This window comes from Syngnathus leptorhynchus, chromosome 18 (assembly GCF_054491065.1).
Source record: "Syngnathus leptorhynchus isolate UIUO chromosome 18, UIUO_Slep, whole genome shotgun sequence".
In the NCBI taxonomy this organism is placed as follows: domain Eukaryota; kingdom Metazoa; phylum Chordata; class Actinopteri; order Syngnathiformes; family Syngnathidae; genus Syngnathus; species Syngnathus leptorhynchus.
The window spans coordinates 7,697,952-7,716,273 of NC_141212.1; the positions used below are offsets into that span (position 1 = coordinate 7,697,952).

Here is an 18,322-nt window from a genome sequence, read left to right on the forward strand (position 1 = left end):
TCAGTTTTTACTGCTCAATGTGACTCTCAGGTGAATGACTTGAGTGTGTGTCAGGTGATAATTTACAAATATCTATATTAAATGTATTTTAAAAGCTTAACAGGTGGAAGAAAGGATGACAGAGTGGGAAAGCAAGGATAATAAATAGTTTTTTACAATAAAATCCTGCACAAATTTATATTTCTTTAAAATAATGAGCATGCATTTTAAGTATATATGTAGTTATCCAGGAAAGTGTGAGTAAGAACAGATGGATAACAATTGACTAGTTACTACAAATGGATTGCTAAAGCGCTGTGCTGTATTTATAGTGCATTATTCGTGTTATCCACAAGGGAGCAGTATGCCCCCTATACTGCAAAATCTGGTGTTTTCAATGCATTCATTTGAATACAATGTTGTGTTCATTATGCTAGAAGTGTGTGTGTGTGTGTGTGTGTGTGTGTGTGTGTGTGTGTGTGTGTGTGTGTGTGTGTGTGTGTGTGTGTGTGTGTGTGTGTGTGTGTGTGTGTGTGTGTGTGTGTGTGTGTGTGTGTGTGTGTGTGTGTGTGTGTGTGTGTGTGTGTGTGTGTGTAGATGAGTATTTTGATACACGAGGTGCAATACCATTCACACATATATTCATGGAGGTGCATTATGGCACTGGTTTTGTTTGACTCATCACCTAATAAATGTAACCCTGTAACCTCTTTAATAATCATGATCAAACCTCCCCGAGTCCAAACTCAAGGTTTGTGCCTCTCAAGGCAGCTAAATAAGCGTCATCTGTTACCAGTTTTGTCTACCTGGGTCACAAAACGCCGAGCTAGTCCAGGCTCCAGAGAAGGCGCTCCTCATTGGCTCAGATGTTGCTCATGTAGCGCGCTCGCCTGCTCTGTTTACTGATGTCACCGGCTGGATGGAGCCCTTAATAGGCAATGGCTCATCTCAACATTACGATCTGTTTATAGAGGAGGTGAAAAATGACACTTTTATTGCACATTACAGCACCCCTCTGTCCCGCCGTGCACCGCCCTGGCCTGTCATACTTTTTTCCCGTCATATAATTTGCTGGAACAAGATGACGCGTCAAGGGGAGCAAAAGGCAAAAAGCAGCTTCACTTGTTTAGCATATAAATTAAGTTGGAGTGGAAGTGACAGGTGATTCGCACTTTGTGTGGATTCAAGACCTTCAAGACTGCTGGACAATTTATGCCGTACCTTTATCACAATAACAAGAAACAACAATAAAATATCCAGTTGACAGCTTCAAGATTTTACCCCGATGTTGTTCTGTAGCTTAGGACACTGGAGTATATCTCGAGTGATAATTACCATGACTTTATGATGCTCGTGCAGATTGCTCGGTCAGATTGCATCCTGGTTGTAAACACAGCACGGTACATCACTATATCGTCCACAAGAGTGCAGCAGCTTCCAACATTTTTGCACGGATGTGACGAAGCCTGCAGGAAAAGTATCAGCTGCAATGCTGAGCTGTTTTATTGTGCCCTCACATCCAGTTTGAGTTATTTATAAAAAGCCCCGAATCAGCTCCACTCATGTCTTCTCTCTGCATGGTAGCAATTAAAAAATACAAAGGGAAAAAAACATGGCACCAAAAACAAACGAAAGTCATTCTCAAAGAAAGCTGCACATGTTAAATGTGTCTCATAATGTCATTCAGTCCTGTTTTGTACTTTAATGTACCGTAATTTTCGGACTATAGGTCGCTCCGGAGTATAAGTCGCACCAGCCATAAAATAAAGTGAAAAAAAAACATACAAGTCGCACCGGAGTATAAGTCGCACTTTTGGGGCGTATTCATTTGTCAAAATCCAACACCAAGAACAGACATGAACCAGCAACAAGATACGGTATGCTAACATGACAAACGAGGAGCTGAGAACGGGCCTGACGTAACATTCAGAGTTATTCAAATAAGTATTACATAAATAATACATTTATCAAACCATCTGTGTCACTCCAATTCATTAAATCCATCGATCGTCCTTCATGTAAACAATGCTGCGTATGCGCTGCATATGCGCCGCTGACATTGGACTCGTAAGTTGCATTTCTAATTATTCCACAGACCCATATAACGATATATAAAGTGTATTTCAAATAACAACAATATTATCAAACCATCTGTGTCACTCCTAATCATTAAATCCATCGATCAAATTCCTCGTCCTTTATATCAACAACGCCGCACGTGCGCCACACAGATCTAGTATATAACTATATTGTTGCGTTAACAAAGTACCAGGAACGACGTGGGTTTGGTAAACGGCTCTTTATTTACAAAACAAGAGTTCAACGAGCCAACAACTACTGAACTGTAACGATAAAAACATATGCAAGTTGCTACACGAAATAAAATATATCAAATAACTATAACATACATAAGTTTTTCAAACCTTGTGTCACTCCAAATCATTAAATCCTTCAAACGTGGGGCCCTTCGTCATCTTCGTCATCCCGTGATCGAATGCTTTGTCCTTTATGTAAACAACCGCCGCGCGGTACCGGTGACGTCACTTGCAGTTTAAATGACAGTAATCCCTTGCTACATCGCGGTTCGTTAATCGCGGTTTCACTACATCGCGGATTTTTTGATTTTGAAAATTTGTGAAAAAAATCCCATAAGTCACTCCTGAGTATAAGTCGCCCCCCCCCCCCCCCCCCAAACAATGGAAAAAAACGCGACTCATAGTCCGAAAATTACGGTATGTATACTTTATCAAGCCTTCATCTGACGTTTTGTTACTCAGAATGTGGCTCACACATTCGGGTCTGAAACACGATAGTATATTATATTCATTCATTTTCTGAACCGCTTAGTCCCCACGGGGGTCGCGGGCGTGCTGGAACCTATCCCAGCCGTCATCGGGCAGTAGGTGGGGGACACCCTGAACCGGTTGCCAGCCAATCGCAGGGCACACAGAGACGAACAACCATTCGCACTCGCACTCACACCTAGGGACAATTTGGAGTGCTCAATCGGCCTATCAAGCATGTTTTTTGGGGGGATTTGGGGGGAAACCGGAGTGCCCGGAGAAAACCCACGCGGACATGGGGAGAACATGCAAACTCCACACAGGGAGGGCCGGAGGTGGAATCGAACCCGCACCCTCATAACTGTGAGGCGGACGTGCTACCCAGTGGACCACCGAGCCGCCCTCACTACGATATGTTCCATTTAATTCTGTGTACTGGATGAGACTGGATTGAAATTTCCATTCATTTTAATCGTGAGAGATGATCTAAATGTTTTGTTTCAGGGTGTGGTCATTCACATGTTTGGCCACTGAGAGACAAAGGGAAATTCCCTTCAATTCCATTGAGGGGAGACAAATGAAATATTATAAAGAGGGCAAGTGCGTATAATGGATATCATGTGATTGAACAAGTGTGCACACACTCTTATAGCTGAGAAAGTGGCTGTCGTGTCAATTGACCAATCACATTCCAACACATGTTAAACGATTCAGAGCACATCTGCCACCATTGAATGTGCCTCGGAATAACCCCAAAATAAGAATCACGACAGATCTGTAACCAGACAGATGATGTGATCCACATTTGGGTCCCAAACCACCAGTTAAAAATCCCAGCTTCAGTCAATTTAATGAATCATTGTCCCTCATGCAAGTGTCAGGTGATACAAGCAGGGAAGCTTGAGATGGCTAAAGAGAGAGACATAGGGTAAAAAAAATGACAGATGGCATGACACCGCGACATCTCTGTAAATATGCAGACATCTACAGAGTGAGAGGGGGCAAACCAAATAAATTAATAAATCAAATCCACAACGGCTAAGTAGAACAAAAAGTCGCTGTTGCACATTTGTGGTGCATCAAGGGGGCGTGTTTGGAATATGAGTCACTAGTGCACGACTCAGTGTGGTGACGCTTGGCCATATGTCACAAAATCTCGCTGAGCTGCCGTGTTTAGCATTAGGTGGCGTGAGGTGAAGCTCCTCCTGCTCCCTTTATCAAAAATGTAACACACGTCTCGTTTACATGTGCGCTTGTACGTGTGCTGCTACCTCAAATGTGCTTCGTAGATCATGAGGTGAATGTTTTCATGGAGTGTTGAGACCTAAATATGGCTGCCTAGCAGTGTGCACACTCATTATGTCATCAATCCATTTAAACAAATGATAAATGAAATTGTATAGTCGCCAGGAGAGAATTAAGTCACACACTGTAAATATTCACATCTTGATTCCTTTTCACTTACTGTTGTTTTTATTTGTTATTTTTATTTATCTCTTGACATTGTAGATGTTCACTGAAACATGTCTCTCGCAATAAATAGTTTTACTGTTCTATCTTCATACACCTCACTTTGTGACCACCCTAAAACATAGTATACAGTGTGTCTATATTTTACTTTATAGCTGTAGTGGGACAAATATAGCTTGAGAGTGCTCCTGTAAGTATTCGCATAATCTGACCTTTTGGCATGAATGTATATACACTGGGTAGACATATGCAGACTGAGAATTGGAGTACAAAGGTGAGCCTGTGTTAGTAGTGTCACTGACTTCCCCAGACATGGAGGTTTCGGATGTAACGTCATGTAACTCAATAGGGCCATTAATTATTTCTGTTTCCTTGGTGACCTCACAAACAACAGCTGCATGGTTATCGGTCATCTAGCGATAATCGCCTCTAAATGGTGTACAACAATGTGGCTAATTGTTTGATTTTGATTATTTTTTTCCAGGGGATTGAAAACATTTTGGTATGGTCTCGCTAATAAATCCTTTGAGTAGTTACTATGATAAAATATTTTGTGGGTGTATTCAGCGGCAGTCTTAACGATATTTTATCCATGGTAACTGGCGCTTGATTCAAGACTCTGTCCTTGAACACATCAGATGATGTCACTTTTCTTTCAGAGTTGATTTGAGTCACCGGTCGTCATCCACATGCGTGCCCACTTGCTTCTTTATTTAAATGCATATGCGCATAGGAAATGAAAGGTAGAGAACAAAACAAAAGTCAGGACACAAAGAAAAGCCAGGTGAGGTCTCGCAGTAATAAGAATTAGAATGAAACAGGGCACTGTAACTTGCTGCCACTTAATTGCCGTCTGTAATAGATATTAAATTCATTACTAAATACATTATTATATACAAATGATTATTATTGTGTCAATTATTACATCATTATTATATATAATTATGATGTAAAAAAATTAAATTCAAGAGGACAGCCATGATCCGTGCGCTTCAGTAACTGTATTGGCGAGGAAGTGATTCCAAACAATGCCTTTGTGTGAAAGTGCAAATAGTGGCCGCAGCGACATTTAGTGTGCAATGCCGTGCAAGTCTGTCTTCCTATGACAAAGAAGGGCGCTTTGATGATAACCAGTGAGGTCAGGCTCACACGCTTGTGTGTCTGCATATGTGCATGCACCAGTGTGTGTGTGTGTGTGTGTGTTTGTGTGTGTGTGTGTGTGGGGGGTAGGAAAAGGTGGGCCCTCCACTCAGGCCCGTTTTGCCTAATACGTCCATGTGGGGCTCGCTGGAAAGATCAGTTCTATTCTGGTGCTGCCAGCCTGTCCGGTGCTGATAGGGAAGGATTATTGAGGCAGGGCTCTCATCAACTCGTAATTAGAAACAACGCTAACCACTATTTTAGTGGCTGTTCCTAATCTTGGTATCCTGACCTTCACGACCCCTTCCCCACCGCCTGAATAAATATAGGCCCGGCAGCTACGTGACACATGTTCCAAAAAGAGGCGAGTGCAGATAATTCTCAAGTCTTGCTGTTTGACGCTTACATTTCACAAGGTCGCTTTCTCTCAAAATACATGCTGTCACATTTGTTTTGTTGTTATTGAGACTTAGGACATTTCGGAATGTTCTACACATCGGCGCCAATTAGAATCGCACCACGTAAGCGAAAAAGACAGGGGAAAATAAAAATGCTCTAGCTAAATATGTGCCAACCACTCCGTCAATAAATCAATTGGCCTTGCAGAAAAACATTTTCCCCGTGTTCAAAACATTTGCATGATATAATTTCAAATATCAAAGGAAACCAAACTCGAAGCCCCCCTGTTTATTTTCAAAGCTCACAAGTAGAGATTACAAACTTACAGTGCTTCAGTGGTTCAAGGAGTAGCAGTAGTAGAAGTCGACGGATAACAGTCCAGTTGAAGAATTTAGAGCAAGACAAGCAAAAAAAAAGGTGAGGGAGAAGGCCTCCGATATAATAGCACCCTTTGTGGAGAAAAATAAATCCATCTGTATTTTAACTGTATTTTTTTGACAGTTGATATTCTTGACAGTTGATATGAGGCCGAAAAAAACTTGAGAATTATAAATCATTCTAATGGAGCCTCTGAGACACTGTGATATTGTTGTGATGCAGAAAAAGAAATATCTCAAGCTAAGCTCATAATTTAGAAATTCAAATAACATAAAAACCATTGTGTTTGAGACAGCACCAGATGGACTTCAAGAGTCCTTCACACACCAGGAGCCAATGGCATGCTTTGTTGTCTCAAGCAGACAGCAATGTACACTACAAGGTTAACATTGTCTTAAAAATCATTGCATGATAAAAAAAAAAAAGTCAAATCAAAACATACATAATACAAGTGTAAATAACTGGCTCAAGTTGGCAAGCTCACGTTTTTGTTTTTTTTTTGCCAGCGGCTAATGGCTGAAGATAAATGCAGAAGCTACAAACGTGCTAAATGGTTACAAGTTACTCAGCACCAGTTGACAGATACAATGACACATGTGAAGAAGACATGTCAGCACACTTGAATTGAAACAAACGGGAAAGAGTTTAAAAAAACGCATCCACTCTCATTCATGCGCCAAAGAGCTGCAGCAGCATCCCGGATTCATTTGTACGAACAATTTGCAACAATTTGCATAGCATGAATTTTCACCAGGAAAATGTGGAAATTCCATTTCTGCATCAATTTTCATGCAAATAAAATTAAAATAGTGGAGAAAGATGTGAACGGACTAAAAAAATGTTTGTGAAAATGATGTCGGTGTCTAGAAATGACCTAACCATGGAAGTTAGTAACATCTGATACACAGTGAGTGTGAAAATTTAGATGCAGCAGGCTGAGGATAAACTTTGTTTGCGCGCATATTATTATTTATAAACTATTTAGCATAGAGTTGAATTTAAAGTAGTTTTTTTTTATCTCCCATGACTCACACAGTATTTACGCTTAAACCCAAAATAATTCATATACTGGCCACATTTTGAGGTTGTAAATTTGTAATTGCTGTGTCTTTCTTTCCAGTAGAACATCCTCAAAAAATGGCAGACAGCTGCCAAAAAGTACATTTTGCCACAAAGTTTTTTGCCATGTTTGTGGTAAAAGTGTCTGGGGTTTTTTACAAAGATTTTTCAAGTAAATATCTTAATATTCCTCTTTTTCTACTTATAGTGCACTAGTTTTTTTTTTTTTTTTTTTTTAATGAAATCAGATTCTCACCAGGCTCTTTGAATGCATTATTTGTCAATCAGGCCCTGCCGGCGGTGACGTGAGACTTAAGGCATTGAACGAGGCACTAGAAACAGCCTGTGAAAGCGACATTTTGCCTCCGTGAGGCAGAAATGCTCACTCGGCTGTAGCTTAGTGTCAAGGGTTGAAAGGGGTCACGCCACACTTGGCAGGGGAAGGAAGGGTGCATTCATGTGAGGTGGACACCTCACCTCTGCTACCATGTATTACCATCCATCATCATGACAAGATATATTGGGCAGTATAGCCGCACGCTCGGGAAGGACGTAATGTTAGCTAGCACAAAGATGGAGAGGAGCAAAAAAAAGGAGACAAGCAGGCAGTGAAATTCATCTATTCTGTTACATTAAAAAATCATCAATTTATGTTCTTTTTTTTCATAACTATGCATGTGGTTCTCATTGTGATTCTCAACTGGTGGGCCAGGAACCAAACAGACCATTTTGGATGGGTCATAAAAAGCCAGTAAAACAATATACAGACCAATCTACCTTGATTTATGAGCATTCAGATCTTGAAAATTATATCTCTCAACATAGAAAAAAAAAACCATCAAGCAAAACGTCCCCCTTTGAAGTCAGGGTACCGCTATTTATATTTTTCTGTACGGTACAAAGATGAATGGACTTTGGCCTTGGGCTCTTTGCTAACTAGTTTACACTGTAAACAAAGCCAGTGGACCTCTGGCTAACTGACGTCACGGCCTATGATGTGTTTTTGACTGTAGGCCAAATGTGTTTGAAACAGCCTTTAGAAATACAATACTTATATCTTAGAAACTATTTCCAAACAATATCTTATTTTTGACACCCAACTTTAAAAAATGCAAGTCCCCAGGATGACAACAGTTGAGAACCACAGCCAAAACATGTTTCTGTAACTATTAGGGATGGGCATATTAATGAATTAATAAATTACATGTATTCTTAATCTTTGCATTGAATCAATTGATAAAAGATTTAGAACAGCAGACATTTCAGTCTTGTTTGAAGAATGTGTCTTGTTTCTGGTATTGAAGCAGGACACCTTATCAACAAATTATTTCCCGCAGTCTATCAAGAAAACACAGCGCCCATCGCTAATACTTATTGTACCCAAAACATAAATGTACTGCACCAAACAGAATTAGTTACCGTACATAACACCAAAACTCAGCTGCGTGTTTCCAATATATACACACAAGATCAAGGTTTGCATTCCATTCAGAAATTATTGCACTGTAAGCCAGAGTGGGCTTGTAATGTATAAAAATAGATCATTAACACACCAGACATGTATTCAACTGTATATATTTATTTTTGTCTTTTCATGACTGGCAAAGCATTGGCCAGTCTCTCCAACATGTGTGCCACAGTGTGAAGTGTGAACTTCTCCTATCTCACACTTGCTCCTCTCCTCACATGGAACACTTCCAGCACATTCTCTTTCCCTCTGTCTCAACATCTCAACTCTTGCTCTCCTCCAGGAAGTTGGCCTGGTTCGAAGAGTAGGGATATTTTTGCATCTCATCAGTTTTGATCCACCGCTTTGCTGACCAACAGCTTTGGCACTCTGCAGAGTCCGAGACAAGCACAGGCGTGGAGATTCGAGAAAGAAAGAAATAAGAAAATGGCGGCTTTCGCATTCCACGCTCGATAACCGATGGGTGATACGAGCGGTTCAGACAATGGTCTCCACACCCATGAGCTTTGGTGTGAGGATCCGTGGCGTGATTCCGTTGTTGAGGTCTTCCTCGAACTCCAGCAGCTGACCCATGAAGTTGAGGTTGGGGGAGATGACTGGCCTCCTGGTTTTAACAAACTTGTAGGCGTCCGTCATGGTCATCCAGGTGTGTTTCATCAAGTAGGCGATGACGATGGTGGCGGAGCGAGACACGCCAGCCTGGCAGTGGATCAGAAGGCCCAGACCAGCTTGGTGTGCTTCCTCTGAAACACAGCAAAATAAAAAAAATGTTTTCTTTCCCACTTATCCCATTCAGAGTGTGTTTTCCTACCGATAAATTCAAATGCCTCCTCGAAGTACTGTCGAAGGTTCTGTTTATTGCTGTCGGTGGCCGGCAGGCGTTTGTAGACGAATAGGCCCGTGTCATAGTGGAAAAGCGGCAAGTGGGTGGTCACGTTGAGGATATAGCCCACGTTCAAGTGATGCAGCAGGTTGCCGTCCTGAGCGTCACGCTCGTTTCCCAGGAAGAGGAAGGGCAGCACGGGCGTCACGTCTGCGTTCTCAATGTCCGGGGTGGAGGGCAGGGTGTGAGGTAGCACCCCCAAGAGGTCGGTGGCCGCGCCCGGGTCCAGGCCTTCGTGAAGGTGCAGCGAGTGTTCACACAGATTCTCGTGGCTCTGCTTGAAGCAGCTAAGGCCTCCTGTAATCAGAAGCGCTCGAATCAAAATCTGGACACTTATTATTAGTTTTTTTTTTATTTAGATTTATTGTTTTGTTTATATTTACTTATTTATCTTTATTTAGGTATTTTATTTATATTTTATTTTATGTATATTATTATTATTATATGATTTCATAGATAAATATAGATAATATTTTAGGAGGGGGAACTTTACTACAATAGCTGTGAGACAATCATGACTGAATTTTTATTATGCCTCTCACTGAACTTTTGCACCTGTCACCCGTAATATTGTTGAGTAGTGTTCAGAAACACGCATGCACGCACACACACACACACGGACAGTGCACATGTTGTTCACAGAACAATAGTTGATGCATGATTTTGCAGCTTCCCCTTTCGGTGCCTGGGCAGGTGGGGAGTTACTTTATGGTTGTCATTCATTTTCCCACTGTCTTGCACATGCACACAAACACACAACTGAATCCACTTGTATTGGGAAGAATACAGAGGCATGATGTATTTCATTTTTGAAACACGGCAAGGCATCAATCCACAGAAAAATATTTTGAGCGCATATTTCATAAAATCAAGCATTTAATTTTAGCCTCATGTGAATCTCATGGCCATGATGTGAACAGTAAATGGCGAAGAGAGCTCTTTGGCCTCAGAGAAAAGTCAAAAACGGAGCCAGCTGAGTGTCCTGTGTCGGGTCTTTTGATAGAGAATAGTCGATTAGTTGAAGGCGAGGTCAAAAATCAGTCAACTGGGGTATAATTTGGTTGCCTCCAGTGTGGCCCATGAAAGCAGCGCCAGTGAACGGGACATTTGCATGCCTGTGAAAAAAATAATGAGATGGAGGCGTGTGCAAAGAGTGAGATGAAAACATTAAGTCGGCCATTCCCATATTCACGTATCACAAGACATGCGATCAGCTGATGGGGGTATGTGTTTTGCAGCATTAAAGATGCAGGTGCTTCTGATTGCATGCTGGCTGGTCATCAAACATTGCACTTAAAAGATAATTTGCATCAAAAAACGATAATGGCAAACTGATGTTCCTTTAAGTCTGTAAAAAATAGCACAATACAGATTTGCAAAGGACGACATAATATGCCGCTCCAACCACACACGCATACACACTAACACACACCAGTGGTGGAAAACATGGCAGCCATTCAGCATAGTGTCTCAATAGTTGCTTCTCACACTGCACTGTATTTATGTCAAGAATAATCTAAAAAGGCAGTATCACACAGCGTTTGCGTGAGGCGCACGCTCAAGAAGTCATTTCATGCTGCAGTCTTCTACGCGATTAAACAAGCAATTTGTCTCAAGGGCAGGTCAGCTGATCAAAACAATAAAGGTCAAAGTTGAACAGGCTTTACACAAACATTGCACACTATTGTGCAACCTCTCACAACTTCTCATCTCCGTTTATATTGGCACTCAAGCTCCAAGCGCTGCTTTCAGACATCTAGAATGATGAAAATGCACTTTCTATCCCTTAATATGCTGGAAAGCCACCTTTCCATTTCTGGCCCATCAAGTTTTTGTATTCTCACCTTTGAGAATGATGGGGTCTTTGCCCTCCCTCCTCAGGGACTCCAGGACCACATGGAGAGGCTGTGAGGGCGGTAGCCTGTTTGGGTCGACGGTGCCGTCGTCATAGACCACGATTTCTTTGGAGAAAATGCCCTTAAATGAGTCCTTGCCCTCCCGGAGGGAGATGAGGTCGAGCACAGTGATCTTTCCCTGCTGCAGCCTCCGCCGGCTGATCTTGTCAGAGCAGTTGATGTGTACAGCCCCCCGGATGTGGTTCTTGTTGTACTCCGTGAAGGCCCGGCAGTCGATAATGACCGGCACGGGCCCAACGGGATGACCCATGGGGCAGCCAGTCATCCGCTTGGCTAGCTCATTGGGGTGGATGACTCTCACAGTGGCGGATGGGTGCGCCTTAGGTGCGCCCGGGTTGAGGCTGGAGGCGCTTAATGCTTCGTGGTTGCTGAGCATAGGCGGTCCGGCATAGCTGAGGTTGGGGCTGCTGGCACTCACCTGACTGTGGTTCAGGCTAGGGCTGTCCTTCTCATACGTCGTCACCGAGCAGCAGCTGGCACTGCTGCATCCACACGACAAGGAGCGCGTGGAACCCTTGGATGAGGGCATATACGTCACAAGATTGGCTGTCGCCCGGATTTTCACCACGGTGGTGCTGATGACCGTGTCGTTGCTGCTGGTGGAGGCGATGGAGTCCAGGTAGCTGGTGTCCAGTCGCAGTTGGAGTTCCTGAGGTCGGATCGGCCTTGGCAGCGCCACCACAATTCTGTCGTCGAGGGGAGATGGAGGCATGGGGAGGCCGAGGGCGGGACGTCTACGGAGAACTCAACACGCCGCTCTGACACCAGAAGGAAAAAGATTTGAACTGTGCAATTTTACAGTGTAATCAAGACTGAATCAGCACACAAGTCTGTTTGATCAGCAGCAGGAGCAGCATCCTGAAACCAAATATTACAATTGGCAACACCCACGCTGATAACAATAACAAACAAAAGAGTCTTTTAAGTGAATCACTTCAAGCTAATTCAATCAGAATCCACCTCTTGTTAGTGTCATGTTTTTTTAATTGTTTTTTTTATGCGACCAATTGGGTTATGTCTTATCCAAAAGCTTTTACTCAGCGAGATAAGAACAGAAAATACTGCACCACTGCAGTTTGATCACTCCCACAAGTCAAGAGATGGACAGTAAATGCGTTCAGAAATGCAAGCGTTTTAAAAGCATGTCATCCTGGATTGTTATGTAAGGACCACCGCCATGCATGCTTGCATTCACGCATGCACTCGGTCATCCTCCCGCACAGAAAAGACTAATCGTTCATGGATAAATTCATTCAAGAAACTGGGCATGGGGACATACTGTGAATATAACGTGAGATTTACAGAGCGATGCGCACATAAGCAACAGCCACTACAAAATGTAATAATAACTAGATCAATATCTGCAATGCCTGCATTACAAACTTAAACTATAAAAAAGCAACACGTTAACATAATAAAATATCACCAAAAATGCCTGCACGAGGATGGATTCAGTATGTATAGTTTGACGTGAATTCCCTGCGATCGCGTGTTTATCAACTTCCATCCATCCATTTTCTGAACCGCTTTGTCCCCACGGGGGTTGCGGGCGTGCTGGAGCCTATCCCAGCTATCATCGGGCAGCAGGCGGGGGACACCCTGAACCGGTTGCCAGCAGGGCACAAAGAGACGAACAAGCATCCGCACTCGCACTCATTCATACCTAGGGACAATTTAGAGTCTTCAATCGGCTTACCAAGCATGTTTTTGGGATGTGGGAGAAAACCGGAGTGCCCGGAGAAAACCCACGCGGACACGGGGAGAACATGCAAACTCCACACAGGGAGGGCCGGAGGTGGAATCGAACCCACACCCTCCTAACTGTGAGGTGGACGTGCTACCCAGGCGCTGTCTGTCGCTTTAAACCGAGCCGCCTCTGTTTATCAACTTGTAATTGCGAAACTTGCGTTACATTTCTGCTTACCGGTGTGTGTTGCTGTCTTCAGCCCAGTAATTTACAATCTCCGCTCGATGACAGGACTGCCTCCATTCAGGAAGTCCCCGTGCAGTGGATCGGCCACATTTTGGGGCCACCTTTACCCCGTTACCCAGAAATAATGTTGAAGCAAGTCCAGCCGTCGCGCAGCAGGACTGACGCGAGTTGGAGCCTATTCACGACTTCATTAATATTAAATGCGTCGTTTGGGTACAGTGGGGTCCCACCCACCCTGCAGTGGGAGGGGTATTAGCTGGGACGTCTGGTTCTAAGACAGGGGCGGATACGGGGAGGAAAGCGGATGGGAGTGTCTGTCGCTTTAAACCGTGGCTTCAAATCGCCTTCAGCCGAATGTGCGCGTAGCAATGATGTCACGGGGAGCCAATCAGAAATCACGTTGAAAAACGAGGAAGATGATATGGTACTTTCATTTGCTGCTCGTCATTGTGAATACTCAATTGGCGAGACTTGGGCTGCTCATCAACCAATCAATCAATCAATCAATCAATCAATCAATCAATCAATCAAGTCAAGTTTATATAGCCCTAAATCACAAGCAGTCTCAAAGGGCTCTGTCCTCTGCATTTAACCCATCCCCATGTGATTTTGATCCATCCCCTGGGGGAGAGGGGAGCAGTGAGCAGCAGCGGCGCCGCGGTCGGGAATCATTTTTGGTGATCTAACCCCCCAATTCCAACCCTTAATGCTGAGTGCCAAGCATGGAGGCAATGGGTTCCATTTTTATAGTCTTTGGTATGACCCGGCCGGGTCAATAAGGAAGTTAGTTTCGAAACATTAAGTTTCCACAAGACTTTTAGAAGTACTATAGCAATGTCAAACTGTTCGTTGAAGAAAAAGCCACACATGTTTTGTGATCAAATCTTTCATAACGATAATGATTTGAGTGAATTGATTTGAATGAATAATTTAGAAGACATTTCAGTTGTGAAGGCTCCTTTAGTGGTGACAGGTGGTGGGGAGAGGGTATAAAAATTGGAACAGGAACTCTATAAAAAATGTCAACCTGTGAGAATTTGTGCCCCCCTCCCATTTTGAGAACGGTGAGTCCTGGACATCGACTGGCCTTTTTCTGTCTTCCTGTGGGTCTGTTTAGGTTGTGTGGTAAATTTGAACAGGTTCCCTCATTCCTAGTCTGAGTTACAGAGGGGGGGGAACACATCCTCACGGCCGGCCCTGTGAGGAAATGTCGTCCCCCCCCCCCCCCCGACCCCCTCATTTTGAGAACGGTGAGTCCTGGACTCCAACTGTTTGCGGAGGGGGGAACCAAATTGAGCACACCTGTTCCAAGCCCGGGTAAATGGAGAGGGTTGTGTCAGGAAGGGCATCCGGCGTAAAAACTGCCAAAACCCTCTCATGCGAACCATCTGGACAAAACGGATGGTTCGCTGTGGTGACCCCTGAGGGGAAAAGCCAAAAGGAGCCACCACAATGAATCTGTTTTGCTGCAAGCATTATTTAACAGCACACATGGAAACCACCCACCATATAAGGTTGCATACAGCGGTTTGGTCACAGCGCTTTGTTAATGCTAATATGCAAACTTCATTTGTATTGCATGAGGTATGTGCTATGACAAAATTAGTGTGTTTCCTGGGGTCACTTTTGAATGTTTTTGTTTTTTTTAAAGTATTTAACTCCCTATCTCAACTTTGGAAATGATGAAACATAGGATTTGGATTATCAAGAAATGTCATTGACTGCAATACTGTTTCCCTTGACGCATTGTGACATATTAATTCCTATTTTCCCCATTGCTGACATCTGATGTTTTTTGTTTTATCTACTTTTCAAACATAGGTGTGAAAGGAATGTGAATTAACAAGAGAGAATAAACAATATATGGTTTTGAGAAAGCTTGGTATTGTTTATTCCACTTTCCATGCCTCATCTCTGTCCTTTCAGAAGTATGAAATGTCCTACTTTTGTCAAACAGCTCTTGTACAAAAAGAGGTTTATGGGTATAAGGCATCCATCCATGTTATGTGACGCCAAGAACCAAAAAAATAACACTCTGAGGTCACAACTGTTAGGGTTTATAAACTATCTTGATCGTATGATTATGTTGAGATGTAGACTAGAATGATGAACTTTGTTTGAACCTTTTACCTTTCCTTGACTCTGAAAAGTTTAACCATTCAGTTGTTGAGACTTTCCAAATGGTGTGGGAACATCCTTGTTTAGATGCTCCACTAGGTTTTATTTCCACGACCTCGTAAAATAATAAACTGGGACCCTCTGCACTGATTGACCAGTTGCTGAGGTGACCACCAAACAGGCCAAATGTCACCCCCACCTTGGCCACTCTCACCCCCACCCTTCTTCTCTCAATAAATACTCTCTTCCATGAATCCAACGGCAGACTTTGTTCGGACATTGCTGTATCTACAGTAACGAACAAACTCCACTTGCAAGTGTTCAAAGGGCATACTGTCTCCCGTGTGGTTCTTGCAAAATAAGTTAGAGTCAGAACATCCCTAACAACAACGTTTCTTGTCATTATGTGAGATCTTATTTAGCTGATGACATTGCCAAATACGAAAGGCCACATGCTGGGGACTTTCTGGCTTAAAACCCTAAATATAGTCTGAGCTCTTTTTTTATGCTCAGCTGCAACCCGAAACAATGCAAGGCATTTATTACCTCTGCTATTATTAGTGCACTGTGCACTTATTTATGAATTCACAAGCCTATTTCGATTGGATAGGGCAACAGATGTTTTTTACATACAGGTATGGATGTTATGATATATAAAACATGGGCTGTGTTAGGTAAGTTCCTGGATCGGAAGAAGTCAGAAGAAAAAAAATCCTTATAACAAACTAATTAAAGTTCTTGTATGAAGTTAGTTGCTTCAAAGGTTTTGTAGTTACAGTGATAGAACAGTTGCATTTTTGAAACGAGGTGTTAAAATGATGGTTTAGCAGTTATGTAAATTCCCCCGGTTCGGCCGGAACGGCTGGTTTTGTTACACTAACGTTAAACAGAAAACATAATCCCGTATTATCCAATTCTAATGTGTTCATTCGGCATTCACATAGCAAGATGAAGTTATGAAAACAAAGCCACAGAAGATGTGAGAATTATAGTTAGAAAAACTCATGGGCTATAAACAAGTCTTCTTGAGGAAGTGATTTTTTTATGTTGACTTATGAAGGAGTCCGATAATCAAGAAAAAACATTCACTTTAATGATCTCTTGATACTTTGTTCAATGTGGAACTACAAGTATGTGATGGTGAGAAAAAATCTATATACAATTTTTTTTTTACTTTTGCAAGCGCTCAAACCAAATTGATCTTACACAAATGTCAACCAGTGGAAAAAATGAGTGAATGTGGCTTTCTATATCAGTTTTGAGATCACACCAACATGAGATCATGACAAATGATGTAAAATACTGTCGAGTGGTTAGCTTTTTTTTTGTCTTAAAGCGTGGAAAATATGACGTGTTATTTGCTGGCCCAGAAGACAAACATAAACCACTTCCTCACTTTGACAAGGTACATACTTTGTCACGTTCAAAGCATGAGGCGAATAAATAGGTTCGGGAACGTCTAAAAAATGTTGTTTATTCAATTATTTTTTTAATTCTTTAATTAGCATTTGATGTCATTGACTGGCCTCTCGCTATCTAGTGAACGACTTCACCGCTTGAGAGGGACATATGAGGCACAGATGGGCCTACTGAAATCTCAACAGCCTGAAAAGCAACATGTTCACTAAACACAAGGCAGGACACTGCTAAACATTCAACAGCCTGTCACTGAATGTCGTCTTAGATTCTCGCCATTCGGCGTCACGGGTGGCTTCACTTGTGAAACTTGAAAGTTGCAGTTGTCATTTGATAACGACTGTTTAGTCGACTTTCAGTCGGATAAATTAGATGTAAGATTATTTATAAACATTTAAATGGTTAAACAGAAACGATTCACATTTTTCTGGCCTTCACTCGCTTCTACTCGTTACGTAACAACAGAGTGGAGTTTTCTGTTTCTCTTCAACGTCTAACCTTCCATGTGTCAAGACTGTCCCTTTGGCACGCCTCTTGGTGGTGGTTATAAAATGTGAAGGAAGACTTAAGCATGTACTATATTGACTTTTCAAGCACAATGTTGCATGTGCAGGAAGAGGGATAACGTCAACAAAGTCGTCTTACCATAACATCTCCATTTCTGAATTGATGACAAACCTATTTACCCTGAGCTGAGCTGGGCTGGCCTTTTCCGTATTATTCAATCACGTTGGCATGCCCCTTCCCCTAAGGGGAGGTCTGAATCATCCATGTGGTTACCTAGCAACTAGTAAATATTGTATAGCTAACGATCAGAGCCTTTAAACATGCATATGAACAATTAATGTGCATTAAGGCAGCCTCCATCATTGATATGAGCCATCGGTGAGCTTCATTGTCCTGATCTGATGCTTCATCTTCAGTGAAACGAGAGATGATGATCTCAAGAATAGGTCACTGCCTGGGGCGGCCAGCCAATTTAATTGTGACCTTCACCCAGAATGGAACCATATTACAAACACACACACAGAGGAATTTGAGCATGTTAAATGATGTCCTGGTTATTTTTCTACCACAACAGTGAGCTCTGCAGGGTTGGACGGTATACGGAAACAATACTACACATTTACAATACCGGTCCTGTAGTGCAGTTCTCCAAAAAGCTGTTGCTGTGGGTAATGTAACCTAAAGGCTTCCTTGATCATCTTTAACCAAAGACAATAGAACTAATGTCTGTAATTACTTGTTGGGCTTAAACACTGTTGAATGCTCAGCACCCTACAATTTTCATATAACAGCTCAGTCAAAGTCTACATAGCAAACACAACAAATAAGAGTCATCACATACCAGTGGCAATCCCGAGCTTCTTCACTTTAGCT

General features: G+C 42.4%; 1 protein-coding gene across 2 annotated transcripts; it reads right to left on the reverse strand.

The window, feature by feature from the left end:
- Nucleotides 1-8,841: 8,841 nt before the first annotated feature.
- On the reverse strand, nt 8,842-13,696 carry dusp10 (dual specificity phosphatase 10). Of its 2 annotated transcripts, none has more exons than XM_085938123.1 (4): nt 13,400-13,696; nt 11,404-12,233; nt 9,488-9,856; nt 8,842-9,419 (listed from the first exon to the last, which is right to left on the reverse strand). In XM_085938123.1, exons 2-4 carry the CDS (start codon nt 12,185-12,187, stop codon nt 9,154-9,156), a joined length of 1,419 nt encoding a protein of 472 aa, XP_085794249.1. In that variant the 5' UTR covers nt 12,188-12,233; nt 13,400-13,696; the 3' UTR covers nt 8,842-9,153. The 2 variants fall into 2 exon arrangements, with proteins under 2 accessions (XP_085794249.1, XP_085794250.1); XM_085938124.1 differs by lacking the exon at nt 13,400-13,696 and adding an exon at nt 13,172-13,288.
- Nucleotides 13,697-18,322: the final 4,626 nt, after the last annotated feature.

Bases quoted from the DNA above. Each gene is read 5' to 3' on its own strand.
- dusp10 (XM_085938123.1), bottom strand. From the start codon at position 12,187: ATGCCTCCATCTCCCCTCGACGACAGAATTGTGGTGGCGCTGCCAAGG. The intron at 9,857-11,403 runs GTGAGAATACAA...TTCTGATTACAG, and splicing joins AGACCCCATCATTCTCAAAG to GAGGCCTTAGCTGCTTCAAG. The intron at 9,420-9,487 runs GTAGGAAAACAC...GCTGTGTTTCAG, and splicing joins GGAGGCATTTGAATTTATCG to AGGAAGCACACCAAGCTGGT.